The 19059-nt window shown below is 38.3% G+C and overlaps 1 protein-coding gene across 1 annotated transcript in view; it reads left to right on the top strand.

Annotated features, from left to right (window-relative positions):
- The window catches only part of pdlim2 (PDZ and LIM domain 2 (mystique)), a 72288-nt gene extending 60447 nt beyond the window's left edge, over positions 1-11841 (top strand). The window contains exons 8-10 of the mRNA XM_057831363.1: positions 7678-7823; positions 8389-8500; positions 10869-11841. Of these exons, the coding sequence (XP_057687346.1) occupies positions 7678-7823; positions 8389-8500; positions 10869-11061 (451 nt within the window). The 3' untranslated portion in view covers positions 11062-11841. The remainder of the gene's footprint in view (positions 1-7677; positions 7824-8388; positions 8501-10868) is intronic.
- The last annotated feature ends 7218 nt before the right edge of the window (positions 11842-19059 follow it).

Genomic DNA, 19059 nt, shown 5'->3' on the forward strand with positions numbered 1-19059 from the left:
TCAAGGTTCTGATGCAAGTTTGTTCCAAAGCACAACGCTCAAAATCCATTTTAAAGCAATAAAACTGGCCACTGGAGGGCAGTGGCGCCTTTGGTAAGAACTGATATCGGACCATGAAAGGAAATGAATGAAGAGAAATAGTCAGGAAACAGCAATTGGAAGAAGAAGCGTGAGAAAAATGTGGAGAACGATATAAACACAAGGCACATGCCGGTGAATGAATTCTGTTATGAGGTAGTGGTCACTACAAAAGAAAGATTTTTAAAAAATCTATCCTAATGAGACAGACAGGCGGTGATGAGGGAAAAATTTACCCTGTCTGCCGATACAGCCGCGGCCACAACAGCGTCATTTCTCAGTTCAATAGTTTAGTTATGTGTAAATAAATTGTTACTTTGTTATCAAAAGCTCTATTTGTCTTGTTGTTATTTTGTTGAAGGAAAATATTATTCAGATGTTTGGGATGTCACAAAAGCAAAAAATAGCTGTGTTAAAGTCAGTTATGTTTGAAATGTATGCTTTTACAAAAAGCTCAATTTCTGTTTTTTCATCGGAAATTGGAAAATTCAAATTCAAACTCAAACTAAGCTATTTCCTAATGCTGATATCCAAAGAATGGAAAAAATTGTGAACTTACTTTTTTTTCCCTGCTGAAAGAAGAGTCTAATCTTTCTTTTGAAGGGTTCCATGTTTATATAGCAATAGAACAGAATTTTCTTTGGGCCTTGTGAAATCAGTCAAAATCCAGTAAAACGGCCGAGAGTGAAGGGGGTTGCTCCGGTGAAAATGGCTGTGAGTGAATGAGTTAAAAGTGTTGTGTGTTGTTTTTCCCCATGTGTTTCAATTGAAATTCCATTTGTGTCAAGCTATTTTTAAGTTTATCAGTCTAAATTGCGAGTACTTATGGGATTTTGAGATTTTGCAGTGTTCAAAATAAATATATGATATGCACTGCATTGGAGCACATAAGGCACCAGTGTTACTTGGTGTTTTATCCATCAGTGACTACCGAGCTAAAATTGAGTTTTATTATGTTTTTATTTTACACCCTAATCACTCTACAGCGCTGTGGTTTTACAGATGAAAAAAAAGCCTTATGAAAGACACGTTAGCCACGCATCGACAGTAGTCATAAATAGTAGAAACCTGGTTGTCCGCAGGTTTAACGTTACGTTAGCAAGCTACAGGAACGTTAGTCTTATTAACATGAAACAGTGTTTACCTTGGTCTCCAGCTTAAAATGCTCCCACACATTTGACATTTTCTGCTTTTTCTTGGTGCCTTACTCTTCGCTTTCGTTGGCTTCATCGTCGTTACCTCTGTATTCATGCATGGTTGAAATCAAATATATCTGCCGCCGCTCCTTTCTTTCTCTACCCATGTGACGTCAGCGCGTTGTGCCGCATTAAAAGTAGTCTGGGCAAAATGTCATACTTAGAACTGGCAAAATTAAACGATTCGTCTAGGTGGAGAAAATTCCTGGATCAATTTTTAAAATTAAGTTACTCGAATTACCGTATTGGCCCGAATATAAGATGGCCCTGATTATAAGACGACCCCCTCTTTTTCAAGACTCAAGTTTGAAAAAAAGACTTTGAACACCAAATTAATTTTTATACAGAAAATAATCACTGTACATCCGAAACAAATGAATATAACATATATTTGAGAGAAAAAGCATGTTATTTTGCCTCATTCAAATCTTAATATCTGAACATTTAAATATGTAAACTAAAGTGCAATCACATTCGTAAATGAATGGCTTTTGGTTTTTGAAATGTAAATAAACCAATCTATTGTGATAAAACAACAAAATTGCAATAACTGCATTAATAATCAAAGTGAAGTCTAACTGTAATCTTGAAACAAATAAGGAAAAACATTGCGATAAAATAATGCAAACTGGTTAAACTAAAAAGGGTAGCTGAGCTCTGTCATGACAGAACATCGCTTCAGTGATATCTGGCGCCATCTAGCGTCGTGAATGGGGAGAGTAGCTGAGATCTGTCATGACAGAACATCTCTTCAATGATATCTGGCGCCATCTAGCATCGTGAATGGGTATAATGTCTAGACTGCGAATATAAGACGACACCCCCGTTTTCAGTGTTATTTCAATTCAAAAAACAGTCTTTGGGCCAATACGGTATTCGAGTAATCGTTTCAGCTCTAGTATTTAGAAACGATCATGAAAATTGCTTTACCTTGCTTTACTTTTGCCATTGAGTTACAATGAAGTCAATGTTAAGTCTCCTTCACATACACATATAGACAAAATGAAAAAGTGAGGGGCTGTATGCCTTACTCAAAGTTACTTCGGCCGATCCGTGTTATTAATATCGTCTGCCTTTGTTCAATCCACAGCTGGTTCAGAAACCCATAACTTTCTTTCTAGCTAAACCCTTTCCGACTGAATTACTCCAGCCTCACAGTAGATTTTTAAATGTTTCCCATATCCAGAATTCCTCTGGGTTGTAACAAGAGCCACAGACATTCCTTTTGTGTCGTTGTAGCATATTCCCTTGTTTCAAAGGCCTGCGATGAAACTGCAAGTGGCCTGTCGGACCAATGTCTTCATTTAGTGTTCAACTGATGCAGCTATCAGAATGTGTGCGTGTGTGTGTAGCACTTTGTTTATTCCTGGAAAAGACATCAGGGTGCCACCTACATGGCATAGTTTCCCTTCACCATTTCTGGTGAGCTGATTTGACTCAGTGGCATGAACTTGAAGTCTTGTTGTCCATTATTTTTCTTGTTTTGCTTGTCTTTCCACAATTTAGGAAGATGGACTTTGGCCCCAGTTGGTTAACCACTGTTGATGTGTCAGCAAACAGTCAGACGCAATCACTCAAGTTCCCAAAAAGTCTGATTTCCCCTCTTCCCCTAATTGGCCTCTAGTTTGGAGCCCTCATCCTACACACAAGCCCCTCTCCTCCTTTCCTAAGCCAATCAGAACCATCGTGACGGCCATTTACCCACCCATTCACACAGCGTGGCCAATGGGTTGCAGACCAGGGACACACCTTTCAGTCAAACATTTGTTTTTCAGTCTTCCCTGCTCTGCATACTGTAGGTGCCTGCTATGCATCTGGCTGTATGTGCGCTTCTGTTTCTTTATGCATGTTAAGTAAGCAGGATAAAGTGTTTTGTAGTTCTGCTTTCAGTCTTTGTTCTCTTTTGCTGTCTGAGGTGAGTGATACTATTTAAAATGTTTTTTTCCTAATGTATGGAGATGTTCTCTTCATTTCAATAATTAAGGATGCTTCTGTATACAGATTTGATCAACACTCCTGCAGACATATTTGTCAGTACATGAAAACATGATGCTTAATGCAAAATATATTGGCCACATTTGAACCTTTTTTAATATTTTGTTTCATATATTCCTGCCCCTATCTGCTGTTGTTTGTTTAATCCCAGTTGACGGCAACTTTCCATTTGTTCTGAGATTGCATGTCAGAAAGGATGGTGATCAATGCAAAAAAAAAGGAAATGTAGTTGCTGAGGGTGGAGCTGAGCGTGTGGAGGACTTGGGGTTTGGTCGTCCGTGGTCTGTTTTTAATTTGAGCCATGTTCACGGATACACAAGAAACTTAGCGTCTGAGCTTTTGCTTTGGCTGTATTTTTGTTGTCATGTCTATTTGGCTTCTCTGGTTTCAGCCACATCCCTCTTGTAGAAACAACACACACACCATGTGATGTATGACCTTGGGTGAAGTGATTCACCTTGGACCATCCTTCTTTTAAGACTCAGGTTTTCCTGTTTTGTCTGTCTTCTTTGGAAGACGACATGTCTGAGTACGGAAATTCCTGACTATGAGATTTACATTGTCTGCACCATTATTATAATGAGAACCAACTCATGCCTCACTTCACTGCTCTTTGTCAGCTCGATGAATCAAGCCGTGACTGTTTGGTTTTTCATTCAATCTTTTGTGTTCTTGCCACAAAAGGAGTCACAACCTTTGAAAGGTGTTTTGAAAGCTGGTTTGCGTCACATTTCTATTTTAGGAGGACTATTTCTAATTAAGCTCGGGACAACTCATCAGGTTAACTCATTTGGTCGCCGAGCGATTTAGAGTGTGTCGTTATCATTGCACACCTGGCTCAACTGGTGTACCCGGTTCCTTATGACAGCCACAGCTGCCACCGTGACATGCTTGCCTTTCACTTGAAATTGATGTTTCTTTAGCAAGTGGTGAGAGTGTTTTCCTATCGTGTGTGTGTGCAAGCCCCAGTAAATGTTTTCTTCCACCACATAAGTAACAAAGAATGCGCTTGTAAACAGCACTACTGTTCTTAATTAGCTGTCATGTTCTTCGACCCCCTGGTGAATGCTTACTTTCTCTCCTGCTGTGCACTGACAAGCTTCAAGTAAACACACAGAGGTGTTTTAATAACTTCTAATATAATGTGACCTCCCACTTTGTGAGGCTGTTGTTGCATTTTTGAGAGTTACAGCAGCCGAATGTGATATTCTCTCTGTGGTGCGCACATTAGACTTGAAGCGAAGAGGGCGAAGTTCTAAAACCAGCTGCTGCCGCTTTCTTCATTTCCTCTGCTTTCCGTACACGTGACTTTTGCTTTTGTTTACCAATTTTTTCGTTTCTAAAAGGCCCCTCTGACTTGAAGACTTGTATGCTCCAATAAGTCACAATTGTTCTCTTTTACTAAAATATGTTATAAAAAAAACACATGAAATATTGCCATTGATTTAAAAATCTATCATATTTTACATGTTTTGACCTACGGAGGGCGCCAGGTCTTATGCACACAATGGATGCTCGGGGTGATGGCGTAGATTGCCACTGTCACTAGACGAACACTACCGGTGTTCTGCAATTCCTTCTACGCGGCGAGACGTCCAATACATGCACACATCAGTTAAAAGCGGCTAGTACTTACTATTTGTGTTTTTATTGAGTCTTTTATTATCCTTTCATTGCCTCAAAATACTTTTTCCATGCGTTTACCTCACATACTTTTAAGCATTGTGTTTTCTTGTGGTAGCTTTAAAGCAGATTGTTGATCTGTTAAGCACATTAGTCACGTAGAATATTTAAACCACCCTTTTTTGATATTACTATGTTTAAGTATTTTCTTAAGGCATCTTTAGTAAGTTCTGTCTGTATGCATTAGGGCTGGGCGATATGGCCTTAAGCACGTATCACGGTAAATTGAGCAGATTTACTTCGGTACTACAAATGACGATAAATTCGCCCAAGTGGACTGTTGTATAATTTGAAAATCTTAATCAATGCATGAAATACAGATTAACAGTTTCTCGTTGATTTATTTACCAGCTTTCAATTTAATATATTTAACAATTGTACATGCAGTCTAAACATTAAGTATATGAAAATTTATTGTAGACAATAAGAATTCAAGTATGAACATTTACAACAGCTTGTATGGCTTGAACAATGTACATTGTCAAATCAATATGCCTGTGCAAACATGTCATTGGTACACTTAAAGGCTTGAACAAGTACACTTCAAAAAGACGGCTTATTGTTAACGGATGCAGTGACATAATTACTCAACACAAGTGTTTACTTTCATGTTTCAGGCTTTTTTTTCCCCAGTGCATTTTTAATACATGCACGCACACATGAGCCCCCACACAGGCACACACACATTAAAGATATGTTGATCTTCTGCAAATGAAACCTTAAAGATTTTATGATGGCAGTAATGACACAGAATTAAGCACACACAAAAAAATAGCTGGGGCCATTAAACAGTCATATTAGAAGTTTGTGTTGGATTGTACTTTATGCTGAATGCTTTACCATCACAAAAGCTATCAGAGAAATCGCACACAGGCAGAGATACAAAATAACGCGACATACTAATTACTAGATGCAGTCCGTGCCCAATCCACTCATTAAGTTCAGCCGTTTCGACAAGGTTAGAGCCGCTATCCGACTCCATCACGTTCATTTGTAGCGTTAACCGCTAGCGTTAGCCTGTGGCCTGGCTACCAGTAGAAAGCACTGAAAGCACCCTCTCCGGAAATCGTGACAACAAGGGAGGACAGTGAGTGAAAGCCCGTCTAGATGCCGCCAAGAGTCTACTTAATGTCGGGTGAAAGTTTGGCGAACCTCCCTTAAGCCACACTCCATCACGTTTGCTTGTAGTGTTAGCCGTTAGCATTAGCCTACCGGGCTTATGTTTGTTTGGCTTCCTGATAACCACGTGACTCCATACGTAAGCGCACTCACTGCTTTCTTAAAGGGGAATGAACATAGACGAACAACACAGAGTCAAGGCGGGATGAAAAGACTATATTTTCTTGTTTTATTTAATTACCGAATTTACCGACATGGTCAAAATTACATCAGTCATCGTGAAAAATTTCGGTAATGGTAAATTTTCGGTTTACCGCCTTGCTCTAGTATGCCTCTAAACAAAACAAGCTGAAAGCGCAGGGTAGTACTTTGGGTGTCAAATTCGCCTCTTGTGGAACGTCTCGCTGGTGTAACACATTTTGGCAGAACACCGGTTTTGTCATACCCTCATCTCGTCTCATCCTGTCTTTCCTGTTCATTTTGCTTTTGCTGCTCGTTTTGTGAAATATCGACATTGCTGTCATGATCACGGAGGTCTGTAGTAGTGTGTTACATTTACTTAAAATAACATTTTGAGAAAAATGTACTTCTAAGAGTTGTTTTACTAAGCTATTCTTTTACTTGAGTAGATTTGTGAAGAAGAATACTCATACTCCACTACTTTGGGCTACAAAGAGTGGTTACATTTTTCCTCTGTACTCTACATATTAGATTTATTTTTTTTGCCAGCGATGCCAAGAGTCGCAACAATATTCACATGACTCCGTTACACCAACCAGGCGCAAGCTTGCTGTTCTATGACACGCCAGCCTGTTCAATCACGTGGCCTCTTTAAACCACCTTAAACAAGGAAGTTGGCAAAGAGTGCTGCCCTCAACATTACTCGAGAGCGCGTACTTAAACTTCTTTTGTTTTTTATTTGGCACTAATTGACCACGGAAAACCGGAGATATGATCCTTTTAATGTCATAATAGTAACTATGAAGGAACTATTCACTATTCAAACTAGGAACTATTTTCTCCGCTAGAGGGCACTCATGCTCTTTGGACAAATAATGCTTCATTTCTGTCATTATTTCTCTCTCGCTGGAACTGAATGATAAAAAAAAAAAAAAAATCTTTGATTTAATGTGTTTCTCATTACTTGAGTATTCTTTTCACCATATACTTTTTTTTTTTTTTTTTTTTTACCTGAGTACATTTTTGGATGACTACTTTGACTTGAGGAATATTTGTTTTGAAGTAACGCTAATCTTACTTGAGTCAAATATTTGGCGACTCTACCCACCTCTGCATGCTCATCAATGTTCCTTTTGGGTTCAAATTGAAAGGGTTGAACACATGACATGTTTATGTCACTAGAGTCTTACTCTGGAAGCCCGGCAGCGTAACTCAGTGACTTCACTGCCCTGCAACCTCAACAATGGCGACCTACTAGTTAAACGAATTTTACAAATTGTACAAAAAAAAAAAAAAACATCAAGAGGGGTTTTAATATCAAATTATTTTAACTACTAACATTTATCTTTTAAGAACTACAAGTCTTTATATTTGTTGATCCCTTTTAGGCAACTTAAAAATGATGCTTTTATTTCTTTTATCGTAGTTCAAGCTCTGAACCAGTCATGCAGAAGTTTGACAAGGACTCCGAGGTATACAAAATGATCCAGGAGAACAAGGAGTCTCGCACAGCACCTCGTCAGTCCAACACCTTCAAAATGCTGCAAGAAGTTCTGGAGGCCGACGAGAAAGGTTGGGATGACACAGCTTGATAAACTTTTTTGTTTTTCCTGCCTACAGATGTGTATAATGTTGTACAATATATAAAAGTCGTATGGATGAAAACAATTGAAACGGCTTATTCGCAGCTGAACTGAAAGCAATTACTATACACGTGACATGTATGTTGACATACAGGAAGGAGTGGCTCTGATGGTGTGGTTGGTTTTACATGAGTACAGCCTGGAATTGTTTCAGCTGTTTTGTCATTTACAAGATTTACACCTCTTATTATATAGCTGCATGTGTCTGCATCTTTACATTTGGCAATAATCCTGTTGTCGAATGCATTGCGCAGTTAACAGTTCCATCTGGACGTCATCGTTAATGCTGTGAGAAGGCAAATTGCCCTCAGGGGAATTTATGTTGTGAAAAGCAGATTGTGGAATGCATGTGAGAGGCAATCATTTCACATCCGAATAACATTCTTTATGTGAATGACCAGCGTGCGAAAGTGTGTAATGATGAATGAAAGACACAAATTTCAATGACATTTCAACACCTCTCACTTTGTGTGTGTTTGTGTGTGTGATTCTAGAGGCAGCAATGAAATTCCCGGGAAAGTTATCACCCAACGTTCCGAAACCAAGTGCACCAGTGGGAGGAGTCAGCAAATACCACATCTGTGAGAAGTGCGGCACTAGCATCGTGTAAGGCCACATTGACACTTTTATTGAAAGATTGAGAGATGCAGTGATGTTTTCATCAATGATGACGATAACGAAAATATTTCGTCAACGAACAATTTTTTTCATGACAATGACGTGACGATGACAAGCTAAAAACATGTCTTGGTAGACTAAAACATAACTTTGGATTTCAGTTGTCGTCTAACTAGATGAAAACGAGATGAAAATTCGCCATAGTTTCTGTCATTAGTTCACAATGTGTGACATTTTCTTATCGTATGTGTAGTTAGCACGCTTCTTAGCAGTGTTTGGTCGTGTCACTCATGTGACGTGCTGCGCCTTCGTCCCGCACCACACACACTTACACACCTCCAGGCTCCTTTTGTGAAACGTGTATGTCAGGTGCTGCTAGGTAACTTTTTGTTTCAGTGTTGTCACAGATTACTTGAAAAAGTAATTTAATTACTGATTACGCCTCAAAAAAGTAGTTACTTTACTGATTACTTTATTATCAAAGTAACTGTTACTTTAAAAGTAATATCAGTTAGTTTTTACCAATTTTTCTCCTTTTGCCGCCTCAACATAAGAATGACAACAGAAAAATGTAATTTATTTTCCGATAATTTAAAGGGGAAGATCAGAATTTTTCACATAAGGCTTAATCTTCAAGTTAGTGAAGGTTTAATAAGTCGAGGGAGTTGATTTCAATCACAATTGAGTCGCGCTAGCTGAGCCACTCCGAAGCCCTGAAACTAACAAATAACTGACAAACTGCATGGAATTGTTGAAATCAACTCCACCGACTAATTAAGCCACACTAACTCAAAGATTAAGCTTAATGTCAAAAATTAGCGTTAGAGTTTTGGGTTAGAGTTTAGGGCAGTGGTCCCCAAACTATTCCACATCGGGCCACAGTGGGTGCAGGATTTCACTCCAACAAAACAAGACAACACCTTTTCACCAATCTGGTGTTTTATAAGTGTATTCAGTTGATTGCAGTCAGGTGCTGTTTGTTTTAGTAGAAACCACATTGGTTAAAAGTAGAGATGTCCCGATCGATCGGGATCGGGTCCGATCACGTCATTTTCAAAGTATCGAAATCGGCAAAAAAAATATCTGACATGCCTTTTTTTAATATATAAATGTATTTTAATTGAATCGTTTTCTAATTGTATTTAACGTTACAGACATAATGTGTTACACTCATCCAGAGTCTTTAGTTTAGGCTTAAAGTAGGGTTATCAAATTTATCACGTTAACAGCAGTAATTAATTTTTTTTTTATTTATCACGTTAAAATATTTAACACAACGCATGCGCTGCACGACCCACTCACGCATTGTCGTGTTCAATCTTTAATGGCGCCGTTATACCTATATATAGAGCTAAAAGGCAGCGTAAAATGAGTAGAGTGAATTTTGGCAGCCTTTGGAGCCTTTTTTAATTGGCTAAAGCTTTACAATCCCTCTCCCAATGATTAGAAATATCGTGGGACGCAATGTGGGGAAGAAAGGTAGTAGTCGATCTTTTTCTTAACACCCTATGTTATTTCCCAACGCAGAGAAGATATATTAATTGGTACCACTACGCACAGTCATGGTTGCACTTCCCATCATGCATTTGGGCAGAACAGTTAAATGGCTACAGTATCATTTACTGAAAGCTCAACAAATACACTCGATGGCAAAATTTAGTCACAATATACAAAGTCACATTTATCCTTTAAGAATTACAAGTCTTTCTATCCATGGATCCCTCTCACAGAAAGAATGTTAATATTGTAAATGCCATCTTGAGGATTTATTGTCATAATAAACAAATACAGTACTTATGTACTGTATGTTGAATGTATATATTCGTCCGAGTTTTATTCATTTTTTTCTTAATGCATTGCCAAAATGTATATGATCGGGAAAAATGATCGGGAATGACTGGAATTGAATCGGGAGGAAAAAAAAGCAATCGGATCGGGAAATATCGGGATCAACAGATACTCAAACTAAAACGATCGGGATCGGATCGGGAGCAAAAAAACATGATCGGAACGACCCTAGTTACAATTTCATTTGCTTTTTCTATAAGCAAATGACTGGGGGAAAAACTTTAATCAGACTTGTGAAAATGATCAGTATTTGGTTGACTTTCGCAGGCAAAAGGCTTAGCGGTGCTGCAGGGATAATAATGTTTTGCAGAGCAACACTAATGTAAATATTGGATGGTTGCGGGTAGTAGTAAAACGTGGTATGAATGTCTTTTCACAGAAACCTGTAAGAAAACTCTCATACTATCACAATATAAACCCATGACATTTAGATATTGTTACATGATGTGAAAACACATGAAATATGAAAGTGCCGTCCTCATGGATCCGCTCATCTTTCCACTGGCAGCACACAAGCCGTGCGCATCGTTGACGACAGATTCCGCCACCCCGAGTGCTACACGTGCAGTGACTGTGGCCTCAACCTCCGAATGAGGGGTCACTTCTGGGTGGGCGACGTGATGTACTGTGAGAAACACGCCAAGCAGCGGTACCAAGGTCCGACTGGCTCGCCGCGATCCAGCCTGTCACCTCGCCACTGAGTCTGCACCAATATCCGCATCCTTGGGCCCGTGTACAGACAATGGGAATGTGGGAAGGGATCAACAACATGGCAGGTTTTTCCTTTCTCATCATATTTAACAGTGTTCGGCAATACTATTATCCTTCACTTAGCTTTCTCTTATGACAAGTTGGGGAAGTTTTCCATGTGATCCACGTTAACTGTCGTAAGCGTTAGAAATACACCTATGAATCCATATACTTTACACTTAGGCCACATTTCCAAACGTACAAAAAACTCAAAAGAATTCCAGATCTCTTATGACTCTCCAACATCTGGATAATCATTCATAAAACAATAGTTTGTTAGTATAAAGGGACCAAATCTGACCTACACTGCTTTCCATGCCATGTGCGTGTGTGTGCTTGCACGTTGTGCGTGTGTCTTTGTGTGCGGGGTGAATGAGAAGGTGAAGAAAAAAAAAAGTGCTACAATTACTTTTGCAGACGAGTTATTTTTCACACTAGGCCAGCAAAATTTTCTATATCTCTTCGTGAACACAATTTAATAGGAGACGAAAATATGTATTTGCTGACTTTTTTTTTTTCTTTATTTGCTGTTGTGTTGCTTATGAGGGATTATTATTTCAATATACAAAGATTTTTGATGTTTGTTTGATTGAGCTGTATTCCATAATATATATATTTACCATATACAATGCATAATGTATGCACAGGACATTGAGTTTGAAAATGATACTGTATTTGCCCACTTACAGCAGTTGTCTGCATGTGGCACTTAATAAATTGCACAACTTGAAGCATTTTGTGTGTGTTTTTTTTTTTTTTTTGGGTGTGTGGATGTAATCAAGAGCATAGGATTGCATAGGGACGGGAGGAACAAAACACAACCAACTTTTCAAGATACTCAAATTGTCCCCACCAACTTTGAAGCTACATTATTTGTATTATGTAATGAGTTCAGTTGTATCGGCAATTTAGATCGTCTTCCCATATGGTGCAAGGATAGAATAGACCCTAGCATTATTAAGGGAATTATTTTCTTTATGTTCAGACTTGCATTGATCCCCTTTACACTTGCTGACTTTGCCTATCCTTACAACCCCCCCTCACATTTGATTGGCAGATGACTTGACCTCCCCCTCCACACAGGCACACATGCTCACACACAGCCCCGACGGATTCATATCAACATAATGCCGCCTCCCTAGAAGAGGATGGATATTATACGTTTTTTTTCCGGCCAGCAGCAGCTACTGTAAGTAACATAAAAAGACATAATGTTGAGGAGGTGGAGGAAACGCCACTAATTTTGCTAACTATGTGAACTTGCTAACCTGCAAAACTACTGCGGCCAGGCCAGCCTTCACCAGGAACAATAAAGTCAAGCTAGCAGTCCCTCATTTGGATCATTGTTTGCATTATATGCATTACGGTAATGCAACACGGTGGCTTCAGAGTGCAAGTCCCTTTGTTAACATAAAACAGAGCTATCCAAGAATGGGTCCACTTCATGGGGACACTGACATGAGCATGAACTGACATGAAATTATAATCTGTGAAATGAAATCACCCTTCAGAATTTCATGAGAGTACTTTGGTTCGAGTCCAGGGGTAGTGTAGTATGCCTGAGATGTAGATTGGTCCTTGAATATCTGATTTTTTTTTTTTTTTTTTCTTCCCCAAATCACTTTTACATTGGATAGCGCCACCTTTTTTTTTTTTTTTTTTTTTTTTTTTTTTTTGCACTTCAAAATGTTTAAGTAGTTTTTGAAAACAAAGGTTTGAATTGAATGTTGTATCACCTGAACCAGTACACTTAAAATTTAGTATGAATCAATACAGATTTATTTGATTCATTGATCATTTAGCCTATCAGTTAATCTGGTTATTTTTATATTGGTGAGAAATGTAGCCCTGACCCCTGTTCCAAGGGCATAGATTTGCATAGGGACGGTAGGGACATAACACTACCAACTTTTCAGGATCCTCAAATTGTCCCCACCAACTTTCAGGCAACCTTCTTTGTATTGTATGATGAGTTTAGTTATGTAGGTAATTTAGATTGTCTTTTTATATCTTTTAAGGATAGAATTGACCCTACTATTATTAAGTGATATATTTGCATTATTTTTAGACTTACATTTAACCCTTTTCACTTGCTGAATGTGCCAGACCGTTATTATTTTATTTAACCTCATATGCACGTTTGATTGGCTGATGACATGCCCCCTCTCCCCACACAAACATACACATGCAAACCCACACAGCCCAAACAAAAATACAACATGTCAACAACATGCTGCCTCCTCCGACCTCTTTGAAGAGTAAGGATATTGGAAGTTTTTTTTCGGCAGCTATTTTAAGGAGTGTAAAAGACGTCAGTGCTGTGAACACGGGAAACACATCACTAATTTTGCTACTGAAAGTGACCTGCATCAGAGTTAGCATAACATTAAACTGTGTGAACATCCTAACCTGCAAAACTCGAGTGGGAAGCTGCTTAAAGAGAAATGTCCTGTATGTGTTTTCTGCTATTAACGTTATGAGTTTTTTTTTTTTTTTTTTTTCAGTTATATTTGTTAATTTAGAAAGACTATGGTGAGTGATCTCAAGACAAATGTTTATTTTTTTTTTGCATTCCTGGACCGTTAAGAGATTATTAATAGGTTTGTATTTATTGTGTATGTTGAATTTGCTAATAAAATCCAGAAATTTATTCTGGAAGTTTTCAAGAATGTTTCTTGAGCAGTGTTGGGCACGTTACTTTAAAAAAGTAATTAGTTATAGTTACTCACTACTTTCAAAAAGTAACTGAATTACTCTATAGTAAAAGTAACTAGTTACCAGGGAAAGTAACTATTTCCGTTCCTTTAAAAAGTTGTTGTATGTCATAGAATTTGAACTTTTCTGAGCAGTATTCGAGTCCGTTGAATAGAGAACAGACAGGTAGTTGTGTTATAGAACCTTGTAATATTTATTGCACCTCACCAGCAACAGATTTATCCTACACTTGAAGTGCAACAAAAATAAACAGATTCAAATTGCTCACCACAGATGTCGACAAAAGCTTTGCCCCGGGCCATAAATTACACTCTACATGCACGTTCTTTCCTTTAATTTCGACCAACTTGAAATATTGTTTATATCTCCACCTCATAAAGGACAAATTTTCCTCTGAATGCTCTGCCATCATATCCCTCTGCATCTGCTTTACGTGTGTTTGCACGCACTGTTCCGGTTTGTGTGTGAAAACACCGGTGTTTGGCCGTTCCTTAGTATGCGGCGAAACGTCCTACACAATGCTCAGCGGGTTTGCGCAAGCATCCACACGCATGCGCACATCGGTTAGAAGCGGCGAGTACCATTTTTGTTTTTATTTAGTTACTTAGAACCTTTTCACAGCCTCAAAGATACTTTTTGCATGTATTACCCTCTCATACTTTTAACCATTGTGTTTTTTTGTGTTAAGCTTTGAATCACATTAGTCACGTAGCGTATTTAAACAGTTCTTATTTGATATAACTACATTTAAGTATTTTCTGTAGGCATTTTTTTAGTGCGTTATTCCTGTATGCATCTAAACAAAACAAGTTTAGAGTGCACGGTAGTACTTTGAGTATCAAATTTGACCACGTTTCCCCGATGTAGCAGATTTTGGCAGAACACTGACGCTGAAGTTTTTTTGTTTTTTGTTTTTGTTTTTTTAACTTTATTTACACAAAAACAACTACAAATAATGGGCGAACAATTCACATACAATCAACAGACTTACAACAACAACAAAAATAATAATGAATAAAACGGTCGGGGTTATTTTTAACACAAGCTGTACTGTTTGCAGTCTTTTGGTCCTCATAGCTTTGGGATTCAAAGAGGAACTTAAATCGTCCAAATATAAAGAAAACATTTTCCCCAAAACATGAAAATTTGGTCTTTGATTAGCATATTTTACACAGTGAATGTGAAAATTTGCCAATATTAATATAAGATTTACAACATATCTTTTATCCATTTCTGGTTCTTTAACGTTGGATAGGCCAAACAAAATATGTCTAAAAACAATTTTCAATGATGGCACAACTTTGGAATTAATATCATTGTTCAGGTCAACCCAAAAGATGTGGGAGTAAGTACATTCCCAAAACAAATGGGAAATAGTTTCCTCTGCATTTGCACAAAAAGAACATAATGTCTCAATACTAATTTTAAATTTAACAATTGTCTTTATAGGATAAAACCTGTGAAGTAATTTGAGTGTGATTTCTTTTACTTTATTTCTTAATAAATATTTTCTAAGCAAAAGCCAAGTATGTTTCCATTTAATATTTTCGTATAAATTATTCCAATAAGAAATTGCAGCAGGTTTGGAAACTATCTCCTTTTGAATAAGTCCTCTCAAACAATGGTTGGAGGCTTCGGAGCTTAATAGTGCACATTTATAACCAATAAACAGAGACTTTGGATCAAAGATTGGCACGTTACAATTTCTACCTTTAGGAGAATTTTGTAATTATCTTCGAGAGCCCTCTGGTATCGCATCAAACACAACAGAATATTCACGAGGCGTAACAACAATACTATAAGATAAACAAAATTCTTGATAAGTGAAAAGTTGACCATCTTCATTCAATAATTGACTCACCGGCTCTGAAGTACGTGCGCTATGGCTCGAGCGTTTACGTCACAGAATGGGGGACCACGTGAGATTTGACAACAACGTAGCCATATTGGAAGCAGGTCTGGCATGCGGGACAGTAAACTTTAACTTGCCAGTTCGATAAAGAGACAAACTCGTTACTAAGGCGAAGAACAGATATGTAATCAAATTTATGGATGTGAACATTGTTGACCCTTACGAGCAAACCGAAGACAGATGGAGTAAAGATGTCGACGGGCTTCCACAATTACGCAAAATGGACATTCTGCTCTATTTATTGTTTGGTGTATATTACTAAACTCATTAGCGATTCCGAAATTACAAATCGCTACAAACCTACGAACAGTTTTGCTGCGGATGGGTGCAGCACCTGCACATTATGACCGTATCAAACGGCAACTCCATCGTTCTTGCAAAGGTAGGCTATGTGTGTTTACTATTTTCATTGCCATGAACCTGAACGCAACCCAAGTCTTGGATGACAAATAAACAGAGCAGAGTAGACTCGCTACGGCTGGTAGTTTCTTCAATTTGTTCAAAGTAAGTAACGCACCGCTTTTGACCGTCAGTCACGGTAACGGCGTTGTAACGGCGGAAAAAATAATTAGTTAGATTACCGAAAAAATAATGCCGTTATGTATGTATGTTATTCCCAACACTGTTCTTGAGTATTTTTCGAAAACAGAGGTTTGAATCAAACGGTGTATCACCTGAACCAATAGGGAATGGGACGTACTACGTCATTGTTTGGACGCGCCTCCATGCTGGCAATATGATTCACTTCCGGGCCGGCAGACTCAATGCGGATTGTAACGTGTGGTCGTGCTAAGCTAATTCTTTCGGTGTTTTAGAAAGAAATTATGGGTGTGTATTGTTGTGTTACCGGGTGCAACAGCTTCTCCTACGACTAAAAAAAGGGCGAGGAAAACTGGACTCACTTTTCACCGTTTTTCCTGCATGGAGGTCCAAATATCAGATCACGAAGGCACGACGGATGGCTGGGGCGCAGCGGTTCGTTGGAAAAGCATTTCTCTTGATCATATATCTGCTGGAATGAGAGTGTATTCCCCTCATCTCTACTCTTGTAAGTTGAACGATTTATCCGTTTTGGTTTCAATACGGTTTTTTTTGTTGTTTTTTTTACTGTTGTGTAAATCTGCCTCGGTAGCAATGCTAACCTTCTCCTCCTCCTCACCTACCTGTTGTGTTACTAGGAAAACCTGCATATGAAATGCTGACAACACATCCCGATTGGTCACCATATCTCTTCTTGGGTTATTCTGAGGTCAAGCGTACCACATCGGAGCGTTATGAGAGGTTGGAAAGGCGAAGAGTGCACGCTGAAACGTCAGTTTGCTCTGCTCTTACAAACACGATCCCAAGTGTTTTTGTGAAAAGTCAATAAAATATGAATACCAAAACATGACTTGAACAACTTCTTGACAAACTTTAACTGCTTGTTGTTTACTTCAGGTCTTCATAATAAACAGGTGTAATAATTACAAAGTCAGGTGACTTAATTTTGTTATTCTATTGGGAATATGCATTGACAATTTTTGGACAGTGTTGTAGACAAGAACTGGGACTGATAAGTTGCAATAGATTTATTTCAAGTAATGCAATTTCTCCAATACGATATTTGAATTGACAGTTTAAAATCTTTAAATTAGTGCAAACAAGGCCCACCCTCTGACGGTGGCAGCAAATATTATATAATTATAAGTAATACACAAATACAAGATCACAATAAACGTGTCTTTGTCAAAGCAGTTTAAAACACTATTTACTGGCCTTGGGTAAATTGCCAGACAGGATAAATATGTGCTTTAAAGTTCTTGCATTTCCATTTTAAGTATTGCAAGTACTAGTCTCCAACACAGTATTTGAACTGACAGTTTAAAATCCTTTTAGTACAAAATGGCCCACACTCTGGCAGGGGGCAGCAAATATTATAATACATAATACATTATAAAAAGCTATATACTATATAAATACAAGATCACAACAAAACCTGTATTTTTTTCAAAGCAGTTAAAAAACATCCAGTGGCCTTAGGTAAATAAAGGTGTATAAATATGTACTTTACAGTTCTTGCATTTCTATTTTAGGTATTGCAACTTTTCCAACACTATTTGAATTGACAGTCTAAAGTCTCCATAAGTGCAAATAAGAATATTATAATTTAAAAATAATAATAGAATATATAAATTCAACATTACAATGAAACGTGTCTTTGTCAAAGTGGTTTAAAAAAAAAAAAAAATAAAAAAAAAAAAAAAAAACGTCACTGGCCATAGTTAAATAGCCAGGCAGAATAAATATGTGCATTAAAGTTCTTGCATTTTCACAAGTTAAAAGCCCGCAGTTCATCGACGAGAAGGGCAGACCCAGATGGCGTCTGCTGCAGGGGCTTGTTTGAGTCCGACACAGGACAAATGGAACCACTCCATTGAACAAATTTTCTTTGTCAAATGATCCAAGAAGAGAGATGGTGACCAATCGGGATGTGTTGTCAGCAGGTTTACCTAGGAACACAACAGGTAGGTGAGTCGTAGTAGGCGAGCATTGCTATCGAGGCAGATTTACACAACGGTGTAAAAAAAACAAAAACGTATTGAAACCAAAAGTGGATAAAGCGTTCAACTTACAAGAGTAGAGATGACAGGAACACACTCTCATTCCAGCAGAAATATGATCATAAATGCTTTTCCGACGAACCGCTGCAATCCAGCCATCCGTCGTACCTTCGTGATCTGATATTTGGTCCTCCATGCAGGAAAACGGTGAAAAGTGAGTCCATTTTTCCTAACCCCTTTTTTTGTCGTAGGAGACGCTGTTGCACCAGGTAACGCAACAATAAGCACCCATATTTTCTTTCTAAAACACCGAAAGAGTTAGCTTAGCACTACCACACGTTACAATCCGCATTGACTCTGCCGGCCCGGAAGTGAATCATATTGCCAGCATGGAGGCGCGTCCAAACAATGACGTAGTACGTCCCATTCCCTTTACACATGAAAGTTAGTATAAGTCAAACCAGATTCAATTTGCATTGATCATTTGGCCTATCAATAATTAGGTTCATACTCATGGGAAATGTTATCCTGGCCCCGTTCACCCAATCTGTTTGGGTTAAAAATGTCCCTCCCTAAGTAAAAACTGTACATGCAGGTTATGCTGTCATATCGTCCCTACGAGACCCAGCCTACGTCATTGGATGTAATATTAACTTGCTTCAATACAATCTCCATGTGCCACGTCCTTTACATGATTGGAATGTACTTTGAATTAAAATGTGCACAATTTGCTTCATGCCAAAAAAAATCACATTGTGGATTAACTACTGCCGCTTGACGTG

Source organism: Corythoichthys intestinalis, chromosome 3, assembly GCF_030265065.1.
Source record: "Corythoichthys intestinalis isolate RoL2023-P3 chromosome 3, ASM3026506v1, whole genome shotgun sequence".
NCBI classification, from domain to species: Eukaryota; Metazoa; Chordata; class Actinopteri; order Syngnathiformes; family Syngnathidae; genus Corythoichthys; species Corythoichthys intestinalis.